This window comes from Falco peregrinus (assembly GCF_023634155.1).
Source record: "Falco peregrinus isolate bFalPer1 chromosome 12 unlocalized genomic scaffold, bFalPer1.pri SUPER_12_unloc_9, whole genome shotgun sequence".
Lineage (NCBI taxonomy): Eukaryota > Metazoa > Chordata > Aves > Falconiformes > Falconidae > Falco > Falco peregrinus.
The window spans coordinates 17,008-30,660 of NW_026599557.1; the positions used below are offsets into that span (position 1 = coordinate 17,008).

The window sequence follows — 13,653 nt, forward strand, 5'->3', positions numbered from 1 at the left end:
GGTGGACCTGAACGAAGAAGAAACCATCCTCATCATCCGGCGCCTGCACAAGGTGCTGCGCCCCTTCCTGCTGCGCAGGCTGAAGAAGGAGGTGGAAGCGCAGCTGCCCGAGAAGGTAACGGCCAGGAGAAATGGTCCCGCGGAGCTCCCCGAGGAGGGGGATTTATCCGGGGATGGGGGGTCTCCGAGCTCTGGAAACGGCTGGGTTTGTGCCGCGGTTCCGGAAGGATCCAGGAGGAGGAGGGGGGTTGAGGTGCTCCACAGCTCCGGAATGATCTGGCATCAGGAGGAGGAGGGGGGTTGAGGTGCTCCATGGCTTCAGAATGATCCAGATGATCCGGCATCAGGAGGAGGAGGGGGGTTGAGGGTGCTCCATGGCTCCAGAATGATCCAGCATCGGAGGAGGGGTGGGTTTGAGGTGCTCCATGGCTCCAGAATGATCCAGATGATCTGGCATCAGGAGGAGGAGGGGGGTTGAGGTGCTCCATGGCTCCAGAACCATCCAGCACTGCAGGAGGGGGGGGGGTTGAGGTGCTCCACAGCTCTGGAATGATCCAGATGATCCAGCATTGGGAAATGGGGTGCGTTTGGAGGTGCTCCATGGCTTCAGAATGATCCAGATGATCTGGCATCAGGAGGAGGGGGGGTTTGAGGGTGCTCCATGGCTCCAGAAGGATCCAGCATCAGGAGGAGGGGTGGGTTTGGAGGTGCTCCATGGCTCTGGAATGATCCAGCATCGGAGGCGGGGGGGGGGTTTGAAGGTGCTCCATGGCTCCAGAATGATCCAGATAATCGAGCATTGGGAAATGGGGTGGGTTTGAGGTGCTCCATGGCTTTGGAACGATCCAGATGATCTGACATCGGGGGAGGGGTGGGTTTGGAGGTGCTCCATGGCTCCGGAACCATCCAGCATCGGGGGAGGGGTGGGTTTAAGGTGCTCCATGGCTCCGGAAGGATCCGCCATTGGGTGGACGGGTGGGTTTGGAGCCGCTCCACAGCTCTGGAATGATTTGGCATCAGAGGAGGGGTGGGTTTGGAGGTGCCCCATGGCTCCGGAACGATCCAGATGATCCGACATTGAAGGAGGGGCCGGGTTGGAGCTGCTCCGCCGCTCCGGAAGGATCCAGACGATCCGGAAGGATCCAGACGATCCAGCATTGGGAAATGGGGTGGGTTTGAGGTGCTCCACGGCTCTGGAACGATCCGGCATCGGGGGAGGGGTGGGTTTGGAGCTGCTCCCTCGCATCCCCTCGGGAAATTTAACGCCTCGCCGCTCCCGCAGGTGGAATACGTGATCAAGTGCGACATGTCAGCCCTGCAGCGGGTTCTCTACCGGCACATGCAGGCCAAGGGCGTGCTGCTCACCGACGGCTCCGAGAAGGACAAAAAGGTCTGGCTGCACAAGCGTCCGCGCTGCGGGAGGCTGGCGGGGCCGGGGGACGCCGCCGGGGTGGGATTGGGACAAAAGGGACCTCACGGGTCACCGGTTCCAAAGGGGGGTGGGGGCTCTGCCCCCCACTGCTGTGCCCACAGAGCAAAAACCCCTTTTCTAAGCAAAGCGAGAAGCGCTGGGGGGTGGGGGCCGGTGCAGCCCCTCATGCAGGCAGTGAGGATTGTGGTGGGAATAATCCCACGGGGGCCGGTGGCTTCGCTTGTCGGAGCGCTGGGAAAGGCAAAGGGCAATTAGAAGCCAAACAATTAAAAAAGATGCATTGAAATAAAAGCTGGGGGTGAAAAATGCCCTGTTTTCCACTCGCCTCCCCCGGGGCGGCTGGTCCGGTGACTTGGGGGGGGGGGGGGGGGGGGGGGGCGGGGTGTCTCTCTCCAAACCTCAAACTTGACCCCTTGCCCTGCGGGGAAAACCTGGCTGCCATGGGACATCCCCTCCCGGCACAGCGCCGAAGCCTGGGGGCTCTGACCCCCACCCCCAAAACGCTCCCCGACCATTCCTGGGGAGCCGCAGCAGCCGGCAGACTCCCAAATTCTCATTTTTGAGAAAAATTTCTAATTTCCCCTCTGGTTTGCGCAGGGTAAAGGCGGCACCAAGACCTTAATGAACACGATCATGCAGCTGCGGAAGATCTGTAACCACCCCTACATGTTCCAGCACATCGAGGTAACGCGGGTGGGGGGCTGGGAACGTGGGGGGAAACCCTCCGTCCCCCTCCTAAACGGAGACACACCGGAGGGTCCCGCGGCTGCGGCACGGGCCAAGCACGACCGGCCTCAGCGCCGCGCCTGGCTGCTTGGCCGCCACCACCTCACTGCCGCGCCGAGCTTTTTGCCCCCAAAAAGGGCTTGAAATCCGTCTGGGAGGGCGATGCCACCTAAAAATCGAGGCTGGGGGGTCTCTTGGGGCTGATTTTGGCCGCCCACCCCCCTGGCAGCCTTTTCAATCCGCTCCGTTCCCGCGCCGGGGCGGCTTCCCTGGTTGCCCCCCCCCCCCGCCATGCCAGTCCTCCCTCGGGGGCAGTTCCGGATCTTTCTTTGGGATTTCTTTGTGCGTGCCAGGCTGGTGTCTGACGCCGTTTCTCTTTCTGGTTGCAGGAATCCTTTTCCGAGCACTTGGGGTTCACGGGAGGCATCGTGCAAGGGTAAGTCAGGGCGGGTTGGAATTCAGCGCGGGGCTGGTTGTGGATTTTCCCCGTGAAACCGTAAACGCGCCGGTCGTTTAAAATCGCAAAAATGCCACCGTGAGGGAGACAACGCCGTGTTTTTTCCCCCCTGGAATCCTGATTTCCCTTCCTTTTTCCCCCCCTCCCAGCCTGGATTTGTACCGTGCCTCGGGCAAATTTGAGCTGCTGGACCGAATCCTGCCCAAACTCCGAGCCACCAACCACAAGGTGCTGCTTTTCTGCCAGATGACCTCCCTCATGACCATCATGGAAGATTATTTTGCTTACCGTGGATTCAAATACCTCAGGCTGGACGGTGAGTGCCTGCGGCGCGCGGGGGCGGCAGCCGCCCCGCTCTAAGCGTGCGGTGCGCGCGGAGGAGCAGCCCCTGGCGTGGGGCCAAGCGGCGAGGTAAGCCCCCCCTCCCCCCCCCCAGCAGCGTCCCCCGGCCTCTCGGGCAGGGGAAGGAGCTCGGAAACAAACGGCGCCTGGTTTTTTAATGAGTAATAATTTACTGGTAAATAATTACTTACTTAATCCCGCTTGCGGGAAGGCGGCTTCAAGCCTGGAAGGGGGGAAGCGCCGCATTCGGCTTTTAAACACCCGATGGGTTCCGCTTCTAAATTCAGCCCCACCGCTGTTTGATCCCGGATCCCGACGGATGCTGGCGGCCGCCAGCGTCAGTAAAACCCCGTCGGTGTAAATGAATCGGTTGAAATTCTGGGCTTTGCTCTAATAGAGTATCAAAGGAAGGCCCTGCGCCCTTTTAGGGTGGGAAATAGAGATAAAATACGCCGGCTCCTGGCGAAAATGCCGGTGGAGCCGCGGGCGCTGCCATCAAACCCTCGCTGGCACTGAGGAAAGAGCTCAGCGCCCGAGGGAAAACCGAAGCCGTGATTTAACCCTGGGTTCTCCCATCCCGCCGGTGTCTTGGAGCTGGCGGCTCCTTCGGCTGCACGGTTTAACGCCCGCCGGGCCAGGATGGGTGCTGGCACAGCGGCACGCTCGCCACCGGCCCTTTCCGGACGGTAACTCACCCCATGTGCCCCTTCCCCATCACCGCGGCATTCCGGGGTGTCTCAAAGGGTTCCTGGCGGAGCAGGGCGAGCTCACCCCGTGGCTCAGCACATCCCTGGCTCGCCCTTGCGCCTGTTCTCCCACAGGGACTGGCTGAGGATGGTTTTGGGGAGGATGGGCTGGGAGAGACCCTTGCGTATCGGCGAGCATGGTCTCCTGCCGCCAGCTGGCGCGACCCCCGGCCTCAAAGGCACCGAGCGCTGCCCTAAATCAGGCCGCCTTGCCGGTACCCCCGCGTCCCGCTGCGGGTACCCCGCGTCCCGATGCGGGAACCCTGCGTCCCGATGCCGGTACCGCGCGTCCCGAGTTCCGGGAGATCCGATCCGCTTGTGAGCAGCCCCGGCACCGAGTCAGGCCAGCAGCACCCGCCTGCTTGAGCCGCTCCCCTCCCTTTGGGGCCGTTCAAGCCTTTCTACTGAAAGCAGCCGCCCCCCCACGCCCCCAGCCCTGCCGTCCTTTCACAGGATCAGCCGGGCTCTTGCTGCCTCGGTGCCCGATCCAGCACCACGGTGCCCAGGGCGCTTCTTCTGGGGCTCCCCCCAGATCCCCCCACCCATCGTGGTTGTCACCGGCGTGTCACCAGGGCAGGAGTGACCCTCCCTCTCTGTTTTTAGGAACCACTAAAGCGGAGGACCGGGGCATGTTGTTAAAGACTTTCAATGAGCCAGGCTCCGAGTACTTCATTTTTTTGCTGAGCACTCGGGCCGGCGGGCTGGGTCTGAACCTCCAGTCTGCCGATACTGTGATTATCTTTGACAGCGACTGGAATCCTCACCAGGTAAAAACCAACCCAACCAACCGCACCAAAACCCGCCAAACCCAGCAACCCAACCAAAACCGATAAAACTTTAAAATAAAAAAAAAAAAAAAAAAAGGGGGGGAGCGAAACGGATGGAGAAGACTGCTCCGTCCCTGCCGTCTCTCGAATTGCACCGCGCTGGCTCTCGAGCCATAGCACCTCTGCGGGACGCGCAGCCGGTGCGGCCGGGCCGGCCCGACGACGAAGACCCTCTGCCCAAGGGCTGCCCCTGCATTCCCGGCGGCGGCAGCCGTGGAGCCAGCACTGTGGGCTTGGCAAGAAGTCGGGTGTTGAGCTGGGGTGGGCCGAGGCTGGAGCACAAGCCGGGCGCCTCGTGCCACCGAACGAATCCTGGCGCTGGCGGTAAAGCCGTAAAGATTTCTCTCCGCCAGCAGCTGAGGGCAGAGCGCCCTTCCTCCTCCTCCTCCTCCTCCCTCCTCCAGAAGGAGTCGAGGCACTGAAACTCCGCCGTCCTCCGAGCCCGGTGCCGGTGGAGACCCGCAGGCACCCTCCTGGTGCCAGCCAGCCCGTGAGCGGCCGAGAGCCGTCCCCAAATTCTGGCTGCGAGCATCTCTGCGTGGCCTTTTTTTCTATATTTTTTTTCTATTTTTTTTTTTCTATTTTTTTTTCTTTTTCCTCCCCCCTTTCCCACGCGTGCTCGGCCTCCTCAGGAGCGCACAGCCACCGGGACGGCTGTTTTCCGTCCGCCGCGCACCGTAGTCCTCTGGGCTCGCTGAGAGCGCCCCGGGTGCAGCCTCCCACCATCGTAGAGGATTAATTAAAAGCGCGTTTTACCCTCGGCGGGAGCCGGCTGTAAATCCCTCGGCCAAACGATCCGCGCTTCCCCGGCAGGACCTGCAGGCGCAAGACCGCGCGCACCGTATCGGGCAGCAGAACGAAGTGCGCGTCCTCCGGCTCTGCACCGTCAACAGCGTGGAGGAGAAGATCCTCGCCGCCGCTAAATACAAGCTGAATGTTGATCAGAAGGTTATCCAAGCCGGCATGTTTGACCAGAAATCGTCGAGCCACGAGCGAAGAGCCTTCCTCCAGGCGATCCTGGAGCACGAGGAGCAGGACGAGGTAAGGGGCAGCGCAGGCAGCTTCCTCCTACTCCAGAGCGCGGATGGCGAACGTGTGGCTGGCTTCCGCTCCACGGCTCTGCGCGTCCTCGAGGCCAAGGGCTGTGGGGGCTAGAAGGCGCAAAAAAAAAAAAAAAAAAAAAAAAAAAATTTAAAAAATTTAAAAAATTTAAAAAAAAAAAAAAAACAACAAGGAGCATGAACACTTGTTTCTATTTGAAGTGAATTTTTTTAGCGTCGGTGAAAAAGGTGCCGGATTGACAGCCCTGGAGACTGAAGTCCTCTATTTATCCACAGAACAGATACAGCGCGGGGCAGCGGCAGTGGCAGTGCAAGCTTCCCCCACACTGCCTCCACCCTGTGCCTGAACGCTGAGTTGGAGGAACCACCTCTAAAGGTGAGAGGGGTTGTTCAGTCTCCACGCCCATTCAATCCTCGGCCTCGCTGCTGAGACCGCCAACGCACGTGCCAGCTCTGCCGGTGATCTTTGCACCGCGGATCACCACCCGTCCGCTAGAAAAAAAAAAAAAAAAAAAAAAAAAAAAAAAAAACCTGGACTTGAGGCCACCCAAAAAAATAAAATAAAATAAATAAACCAAACGCATCTTTCACGGGCAACCGAACAAGCGTCGGATGGTAACGATGTTCGGTGCTGCGCTCCCAGCGGACGAACCGCCACCCCCCCCCCGCCTGCTCTCGCCATTGAATCGGGGATTTGAAATCTTGCAGGAAGAAGACGAAGTTCCCGACGACGAAACGGTTCAACCAGATGATTGCGCGGCACGAAGAGGAGTTTGACCTTTTCATGGTGAGCATGGCACAGGCGGCGGAGAGGAGGAGGAGGTGGCGCCCTGCTGTTCTTCCCAAGTAGCGGCTAAAACGGTCTCTCTAACAGAAATCAAGCTGAGAGCGCGGAACGAAGCCGCGGTCTCCTGCGACAGGTAACACAAAACACTAGAGCAGGGATCAAAGTCAGGACGCTGCTGGCTTCGGTAAGGGACGAGCTGGTGGGGCGGCCGAGGCTCTGGCTCCGGAAGGAGGAGCCGGGATCGGGATACGTGTGTGCCGGGACCCCCGGGCCTCGAGCAAAAAGCCCCTTTCCCCACCCGAAAGAGCCTCCGGCTTTGAGAAACCCGCCGGAGGTGGGACGAGGAGCCGTTAAAACGGCGAAGCCCCTCGTGGAGGCGCCGGCCCCGCTCCGAGCCGCGCTGGAGGGCTCGGGGTCCCGCCGGCGGCACCCACGGCAGGGGGTGGCTGTGCCATGCCGGGCGCCTCATCCGGCCCCAAACTGCAGCCCTGCCGGCACGTGCTTAACGCCGCCGGAGAGCAGAGACCCGCCGGCCCCGGCGCAGTGGCCGGTTTTAGCCCCATCAGGCCCACCGGCACTTGGCCCGGGGTGAACACGCCGCGCTTCTCCCCACCGGCATTTACCTCCCGGCAGCTGCCAAAACGCTGCCGGCTCCAACACCCCAGCGTCACCGCAGCCCCACGCCGGCTCCGACGCCTTGTGGCCGTGCAACGACGTCCCCCCTGCCCCCCAAGGACGCCCCGAGGCGTTAGGGCCGTGGCAGCTGCCCCCTGGCCGCGGTATGGCCAGCAGCCCCCCAGCGAAGCCCCTCTCCTTGCAGCGCATGGACCTGGACCGCAGGCGGGAGGAGGCGCGGAACCCCAAGCGCAAACCGCGCCTGATGGAGGAGGACGAGCTGCCCTCCTGGATCATCAAGGACGACGCCGAGGTGGAGAGGCTGACCTGCGAGGAGGAGGAGGAGAAGATGTTTGGCCGGGGCTCGCGGCACCGCAAGGAGGTGGACTACAGCGACTCGCTGACGGAGAAGCAGTGGCTCAAGGTATACATGGTACCGCATCGTTCTCCAATGGCCTTTGCAACCGCTGCCTCGGGTCCCCCCTCTGTGCCGTGACGGCCATGCCGCCGCGCTCTCCGGCACGGCTCGGCTCGCCCCCCGATGCCCAGCTCCCCGCGGTGTGCTGGTGCCGGCCCCGCGCCGTAGCGGTGGCTCGCTTCACGGCAAGGCCAACGTTGACATACTGAGTTCCCCACGCCGGTGAGGCCGCCGGCGTCGCGCCGGTGCCTCCGGGGTTCCCCATCCCATCGCTGCCCAGCCCATGGGCGACCTTCACGGCCGCCCCGCCATCATCCCCAGGAACCAAACCCCTCATCACGTCCCTGGCCTGTTGTGGCTCAGAACCACGGTGCCACCGTGGTTCACCGGAGCCCGCCGGGAGCCCCCCGTGCTAGCGGATCCTGTGTCGCTCCCCACGGCAGGCGATCGAGGAGGGCACGCTGGAGGAGATTGAGGAGGAAGTGCGGCAGAAAAAATCCTCCCGCAAGCGTAAGCGTGACACGGAGGTGGGCGCCGCCACCCCCACCACCAGCACCCGCAGCCGCGATAAGGACGATGATAGCAAAAAGCAGAAAAAGCGCGGCAGGCCGCCAGCGGAGAAACTCTCCCCCAACCCCCCCAACCTCACCAAAAAAATGAAGAAGATCGTGGACGCCGTCATCAAGTACAAGGACAGGTAAGAGCGGCGGGGGACGGGCGCTGCGCTCGCACCGCGCTCTCCTACTGCGAGCCCCACAGTGCCAGCAGCGCTGCCGCTTCGGTCCCTGCGGCGCTTGGGGGGCCCGTGGGGTTCACAGATCTCCCGGCACCGCGTGTGCTGGCAACAAGGAATTAATTAACGAGGCTGTGGAGGGCGTTCGTGCCGCCAGGGCGGCTGCACCGGGGCTGTAGCCTGGCAAAACCTGCCCTGGCCCTTGCGGGGCGGCCACGGCGGTTGGCTGCTGCTTGTGCCGGGGCTCGCGGGTGGCGCGGGGCTGGCGCTGGCACTTCCCGCGCTGGAGCGGCCGGTTCAACCCCACAGGCTCCAGCCTGGAAGCCGGGGGACGCCGCAGGGTCCCCTCCGCACCGGGGGGCTGCGCCATGCGGAGAAGGGGGGTGGGAGCGGCTGTGCCGCGGCGCTGCCGTGTGACGCGCCGTGTCTCTTTGCAGCAGCAGTGGACGGCAGCTCAGCGAGGTGTTCATCCAGCTGCCCTCGCGCAAGGAGCTGCCGAGTACTACGAGCTCATCCGCAAGCCCGTCGACTTCAAGAAAATTAAGGTAATGGTGCCCGCGCCGCGGTCAGGCCGGCGGGCACCGTGCAGTGTGCTCAGCCTAAACGTCAACTGCGGTGGCTGATGGCACTGCGCGGCGCGATCAGCATTGATGTCAGCCGTGGTGGCTGTGGCTGGCGGTGCTGTCCTGGCACATTCAGCCTTAATATCAACCGCGGTGGCTGGTTGGCACCGTGTGGCACGCTTGGCATTAACATCTACCGCGGTGGCTGGTGGCACCGTGCCGGCACACTCGGCATTAATATCAACCGCGGTGGCCGGTGGCACGGTGCTGGGCACACTCGGCGTTAATATCAACCGCGGTGGCCGGTGGTGCCGTGCCACCACACTCAGCTTTAATATCAACCGCGGTGGCCGCTGGCAGTGTGGGGCACACTCGGCGTTAACACCAACTGCGGTGGCCAGCGGCACGGTGCCGGCACGCTCAGCCTTCATGTCAACCGCGGTGGCCGGTGGTGCCGTGTGGCACGCTTGCCCTTCACCTCAACCGCGGTGGCCAGCAGCACTGTGCCAGCACGCTCGGCCTTAACGGCAACTGTGGTGGCCAGGGGTATGGTGCGGGCACGCTCGGCCTTAATGTCAACCACGGTGGCCGGTGGCACCGTGCTGGCACACTCAGCCTTGACATCAGCCGCGGTGGCCGGTGGCACCATGCTGGCACACTCAGCCTTGACATCAGCCACAGTGTCCGGTGACACCGTGCCGCACACTTGGCCTTCATATCAACCGCGATGGCCGGTGGCACCGCGGCACGCTCGGCATTAATGTCAGCTGCGGTGGCCAGTGGCACAGTGCTGGCACGCTCGGCATTAACATCAACCGGGACGGCCGGCAGCACCCGGCAGGGAGCTGGGGGGCACGGAGCAGCCCCCAAACCTTCGTTAGGTGGCCGTAGCCTGACGCCCCTCCCCCCCCCAGGAGCGCATCCGTAACCACAAGTACCGGAGCCTGAACGACCTGGAGAAGGACGTGATGCTGCTGTGCCAGAACGCCCAGACCTTCAACCTGGAGGGCTCGCTGTAAGGCACGGCACGGCGTGGCGTGAAACACGCATGGCACACGCGGCGCGAGCCCCGGGTGACGCCGGGCCGGCAGCAGACCGCTGCCCCCTCCCCCCACCCCCCTCACCTTGGCGTTGCACCCTCCCCATCCCCCCCAGATCTACGAGGACTCCATCGTCCTGCAGTCCGTCTTCACCAGCGTCAGGCAGAAAATCGAGAAGGAGGAGGAGAGCGAGGGGGAGGACAGCGAGGAGGAGGAGGAGGGGGAGGAGGAAGGCTCCGAATCCGAGTGTGAGTACCTGGGGAGGGGGCTGGGGGGGCTGCGGACCTCCCCCCTCCGGCGGGGCAGGGGGGGGGGCGGTGTGCCTGGGGGAAGCGCACGCTGCCCGCGCCGCTGCCCCGGGGACCTGGGGGACGTCGGGGGTGTTCACCGCGAGGCGCGGCGGGGGGATGGGGGAGGCCGCCCCCCCCCCCCCCCCGTGTGGGGCGCTGCTGTGACACCCCCTCCCCCGCCCCGCAGCTCGCTCGGTGAAGGTGAAGATCAAGCTGGGGCGGAAGGAGAAGGCGCAGGAGCGGCTGAAGGGCCGTCGGCGCACCGGCCGCGGCTCCCGCGCCAAGCCCGTGGTCAGCGACGACGACAGCGAGGAGGAGCAGGAGGAGGTAACGCGCCGCCCCCCCAACGCCCCCTCTGCCCCCCAACGCCCCCTCTGCCCCCCAACGCCCCCTCTGCCCCCCAACGCCCCCTCTGCCCCCCAACTCCACCTGTCGACCCTCCCTCCTGCCCCCCCCAGTTCTTTGTTCTGCCCCTGACTCTTTCCTCCTGCCCCCACCCTCTACCCTCTTTCTTCCTCCCCCCCCAGGCCCCTTCCCTTCCTCTTCCTCCTGCTGCCCCCCAGCCCCTTCTCTTCCTCCTCTTCCTTCCCCTTCCTCCTCCTGCTCCTGCTGCCCCTTTTCTTCCCTCCTCCCCCATCTCCTTCCTCCCCCTCCTGCCCCCCCCTTCCTTCCTTCCTCCCCCTCCTGCCCCCCCCTTCCTTCCTTCCTCCCCCTCCTTCCCCCTCCCCTTCCTTCCTCCTCCCCCTCCTGCCCCCTTCCTTCCTCCTCCTCCTCCCTCTCCCCTTCCTTCCTCCTCCTCCTCCCTCTCCCCTTCCTTCCTCCTCCTCCTGCCTCCCCCTTCCTTCCTCCTCCTCCTGCCCCCCCAGCCCCTTCCTTCCTCCTCCTCCTCCTGCCCCCCCAGCCCCTTCCTTCCTCCTTCTCCTCCTGCCCCCCCAGCCCCTTCCTTCCTCCTCCTCCTCCTGCCCCCCCCAGCCCCTTCCTTCCTCCTCCTCCTCCTGCCCCCCCAGCCCTTCCTTCCTCCTCCTCCTCCTCCTCCTGCCCCCCCCAGCCCCTTCCTTCCTCCTTCTCCTCCTGCCCCCCCAGCCCCTTCCTTCCTCCTCTCCTCCTGCCCCCCCCAGCCCCTTCCTTCCTCCTCCTCCTCCTGCCCCCCCAGCCCCTTCCTTCCTCCTCCTCCTCCTCCTCCTGCCCCCCCCAGCCCCTTCCTTCCTCCTCCTCCTCCTCCTCCTGCCCCCCCCAGCCCCTTCCTTCCTCCTCCTCCTCCTGCCCCCCCAGCCCCTTCCTATCCTCCTCCTCCTCCTCCTCCTGCCCCCCCAGCCCATTCCTTCCTCCTCCTCCTCCTCCTCCTGCCCCCCCAGCCCCTTCCTTCCTCCTCCTCCTCCTGCCCCCCCAGCCCCTTCCTTCCTCCTTCTCCTCCTGCCCCCCCAGCCCCTTCCTTCCTCCTCCTCCTCCTGCCCCCCCCAGCCCCTTCCTTCCTCCTCCTCCTCCTCCTGCCCCCCCCAGCCCCTTCCTTCCTCCTCCTCCTGCCCCCCCCAGCCCCTTCCTTCCTCCTCCTCCTCCTCCTCCTCCTGCCCCCCCCAGCCCCTTCCTTCCTCCTCCTCCTCCTCCTCCTGCCCCCCCCAGCCCCTTCCTTCCTCCTCCTCCTCCTCCTCCTGCCCCCCCCAGCCCCTTCCTTCCTCCTCCTCCTGCCCCCCCCAGCCCCTTCCTTCCTCCTCCTCCTCCTCCTGCCCCCCCCAGCCCCTTCCTTCCTCCTCCTCCTCCTCCTGCCCCCCCAGCCCCTTCCTTCCTCCTCCTCCTCCTCCTCCTGCCCCCCCCAGCCCCTTCCTTCCTCCTCCTCCTCCTCCTGCCCCCCCAGCCCCTTCCTTCCTCCTCCTCCTCCTCCTCCTGCCCCCCCCAGCCCCTTCCTTCCTCCTCCTCCTCCTCCTCCTGCCCCCCAGCCCCTTCCTTCCTCCTCCTCCTCCTCCTCCTGCCCCCCCCAGCCCCTTCCTTCCTCCTTCTCCTCCTGCCCCCCCAGCCCCTTCCTTCCTCCTCCTCCTCCTCCTCCTGCCCCCCCCAGCCCCTTCCTTCCTCCTCCTCCTCCTGCCCCCCCAGCCCCTTCCTTCCTCCTCCTCCTCCTGCCCCCCCAGCCCCTTCCTTCCTCCTCCTCCTCCTCCTCCTGCCCCCCCAGCCCTTTCCTTCCTCCTCCTCCTCCTCCTCCTGCCCCCTCTCCCCTTCCTCCTCCTCCTCCCCCTCACCACCGCCTCTCCTCCCTCCCCGCAGGATCGCTCCGGCAGCGGCACGGAAGAAGACTAACCCAACATTCCACGGTTGGGGGTCCTGGCCCCCCACCCTGTGCCCCCCCAGCTCTGGCCATGCCGTAGTTCCAGCCTCGAGTACAGTGTCTAGAACCTTCCGTATTTATACCGGCCCGGCATCCCCGGCCTCCGTCGTGGCACAAACCAGGGGGGTGGCCGGCAAAACCCCGGTGCCGTGCCGGCTCATTCCTTCCAGCGGCGTTGCCTGGCCGTAATTTTATTTTATTTTAATTTTTTTTTATTATTATTTTTTAAAACCACGTGGTGATGCATGCGCCTCGCCGGCCGCTCTGGTACCCGCCGGGGAGCGCGGTGCCTCCGCCTGTCGATGTCACTGGAGTTCGAGCAGTAATAAATTAAACCGACGGGACCTCTGCTGGTTTTGGGGGGGGGGTCTACTGTTTCTTTTTTTGGGGGGGGGAGCATGGGGTCCCCAGTGTGAGGTTGGGGGGGTCACGGTCACCCCCAGGGACCCCCGTGGGGTTGTGGCAGCCAGTGAAGCGCCTCGTTGAGGAGGTGGGGGATGTTGAGGAGGTGGGGGACACTGGGCCCCTGGGGGGGGGGGCCTGGCCCCCGCCCGGTGGCACCGCAGCAATGGCTGCTGGCACCGGGGGGGCTGCCCCCCCAATTTGCCTGGGAAAAATAATAATTAACGGGGCGGGCAAATAAGCCAAGGCTTTAAAGGGGTGAAAGGGGGGGGGGGTTGTGGGAGATGGGGTGGCCGTTTGGGGGGGGGGGGGGGGCTGCCCCGGGTATCTGGGGGAAGCGGGGGCGGGGGGGGGGATTGGCCGGGGATGGTCCATCCAGAGTCGGGGGTCTCTATGGCGGGGGCATACACGGGGTCTGGGGTCTCCCCGGGGTGTGCGTCCGGGGCTCCCGGCGGCAGCGGCCGGTGGCCGCCCCACCCCCTCCGGTGGCACTTTTGAAAAATCACCCCACGCTAAGCCCCTCCCCCCCGCCCCGCCCCGCCGCCTTTTCCTGCCAAAGCGGCCGCGCTCGGGCGCTCGGGGCCGGTGGGCGATGGGGGGCGGCGCTGGAGCGGGACCCCCGGCCCGGCCCGACCCCGCCGCCGCTGCTGCTGCTGCTGCTGCTGGGGGCGGTGGCACCGGCCGCAGGTGAGGGGGGGGCGCCGGGGGGGGGGAGGGGGGCGCCGGCAGCGGGACCGGGATGGGACCGGACCCTCACCGGGGCTGGGTGCGGGACACCCCGGTGGGCGGCCAAAAGGGGTGAGGGGACTATGGGGGGTGGGAACGGGCCCCCCGGGCTGCCCCTCCCCCCTCCCCGGGACTCCCGCCCAACCGGGGGTCGGGTCTCCCCTCCCCCAC

General features: G+C 64.8%; 1 protein-coding gene across 1 annotated transcript in view; it reads left to right on the plus strand.

Annotated features, from left to right (window-relative positions):
• Positions 1–12,698, plus strand: part of LOC101911913 (transcription activator BRG1) — a 20,976-nt gene extending 8,278 nt beyond the window's left edge. Inside the window, 17 exon segments of the mRNA XM_055793241.1 lie at positions 2–115; positions 1,283–1,390; positions 2,030–2,116; positions 2,548–2,594; positions 2,765–2,931; positions 4,307–4,470; positions 5,344–5,571; positions 6,300–6,332; positions 6,334–6,378; positions 7,199–7,417; positions 7,855–8,108; positions 8,585–8,640; positions 8,643–8,689; positions 9,622–9,722; positions 9,862–9,995; positions 10,225–10,364; positions 12,294–12,698. Of these exon segments, the coding sequence (XP_055649216.1) occupies positions 2–115; positions 1,283–1,390; positions 2,030–2,116; positions 2,548–2,594; positions 2,765–2,931; positions 4,307–4,470; positions 5,344–5,571; positions 6,300–6,332; positions 6,334–6,378; positions 7,199–7,417; positions 7,855–8,108; positions 8,585–8,640; positions 8,643–8,689; positions 9,622–9,722; positions 9,862–9,995; positions 10,225–10,364; positions 12,294–12,326 (1,977 nt within the window). The 3' untranslated portion in view covers positions 12,327–12,698.
• Positions 12,699–13,653: the final 955 nt, after the last annotated feature.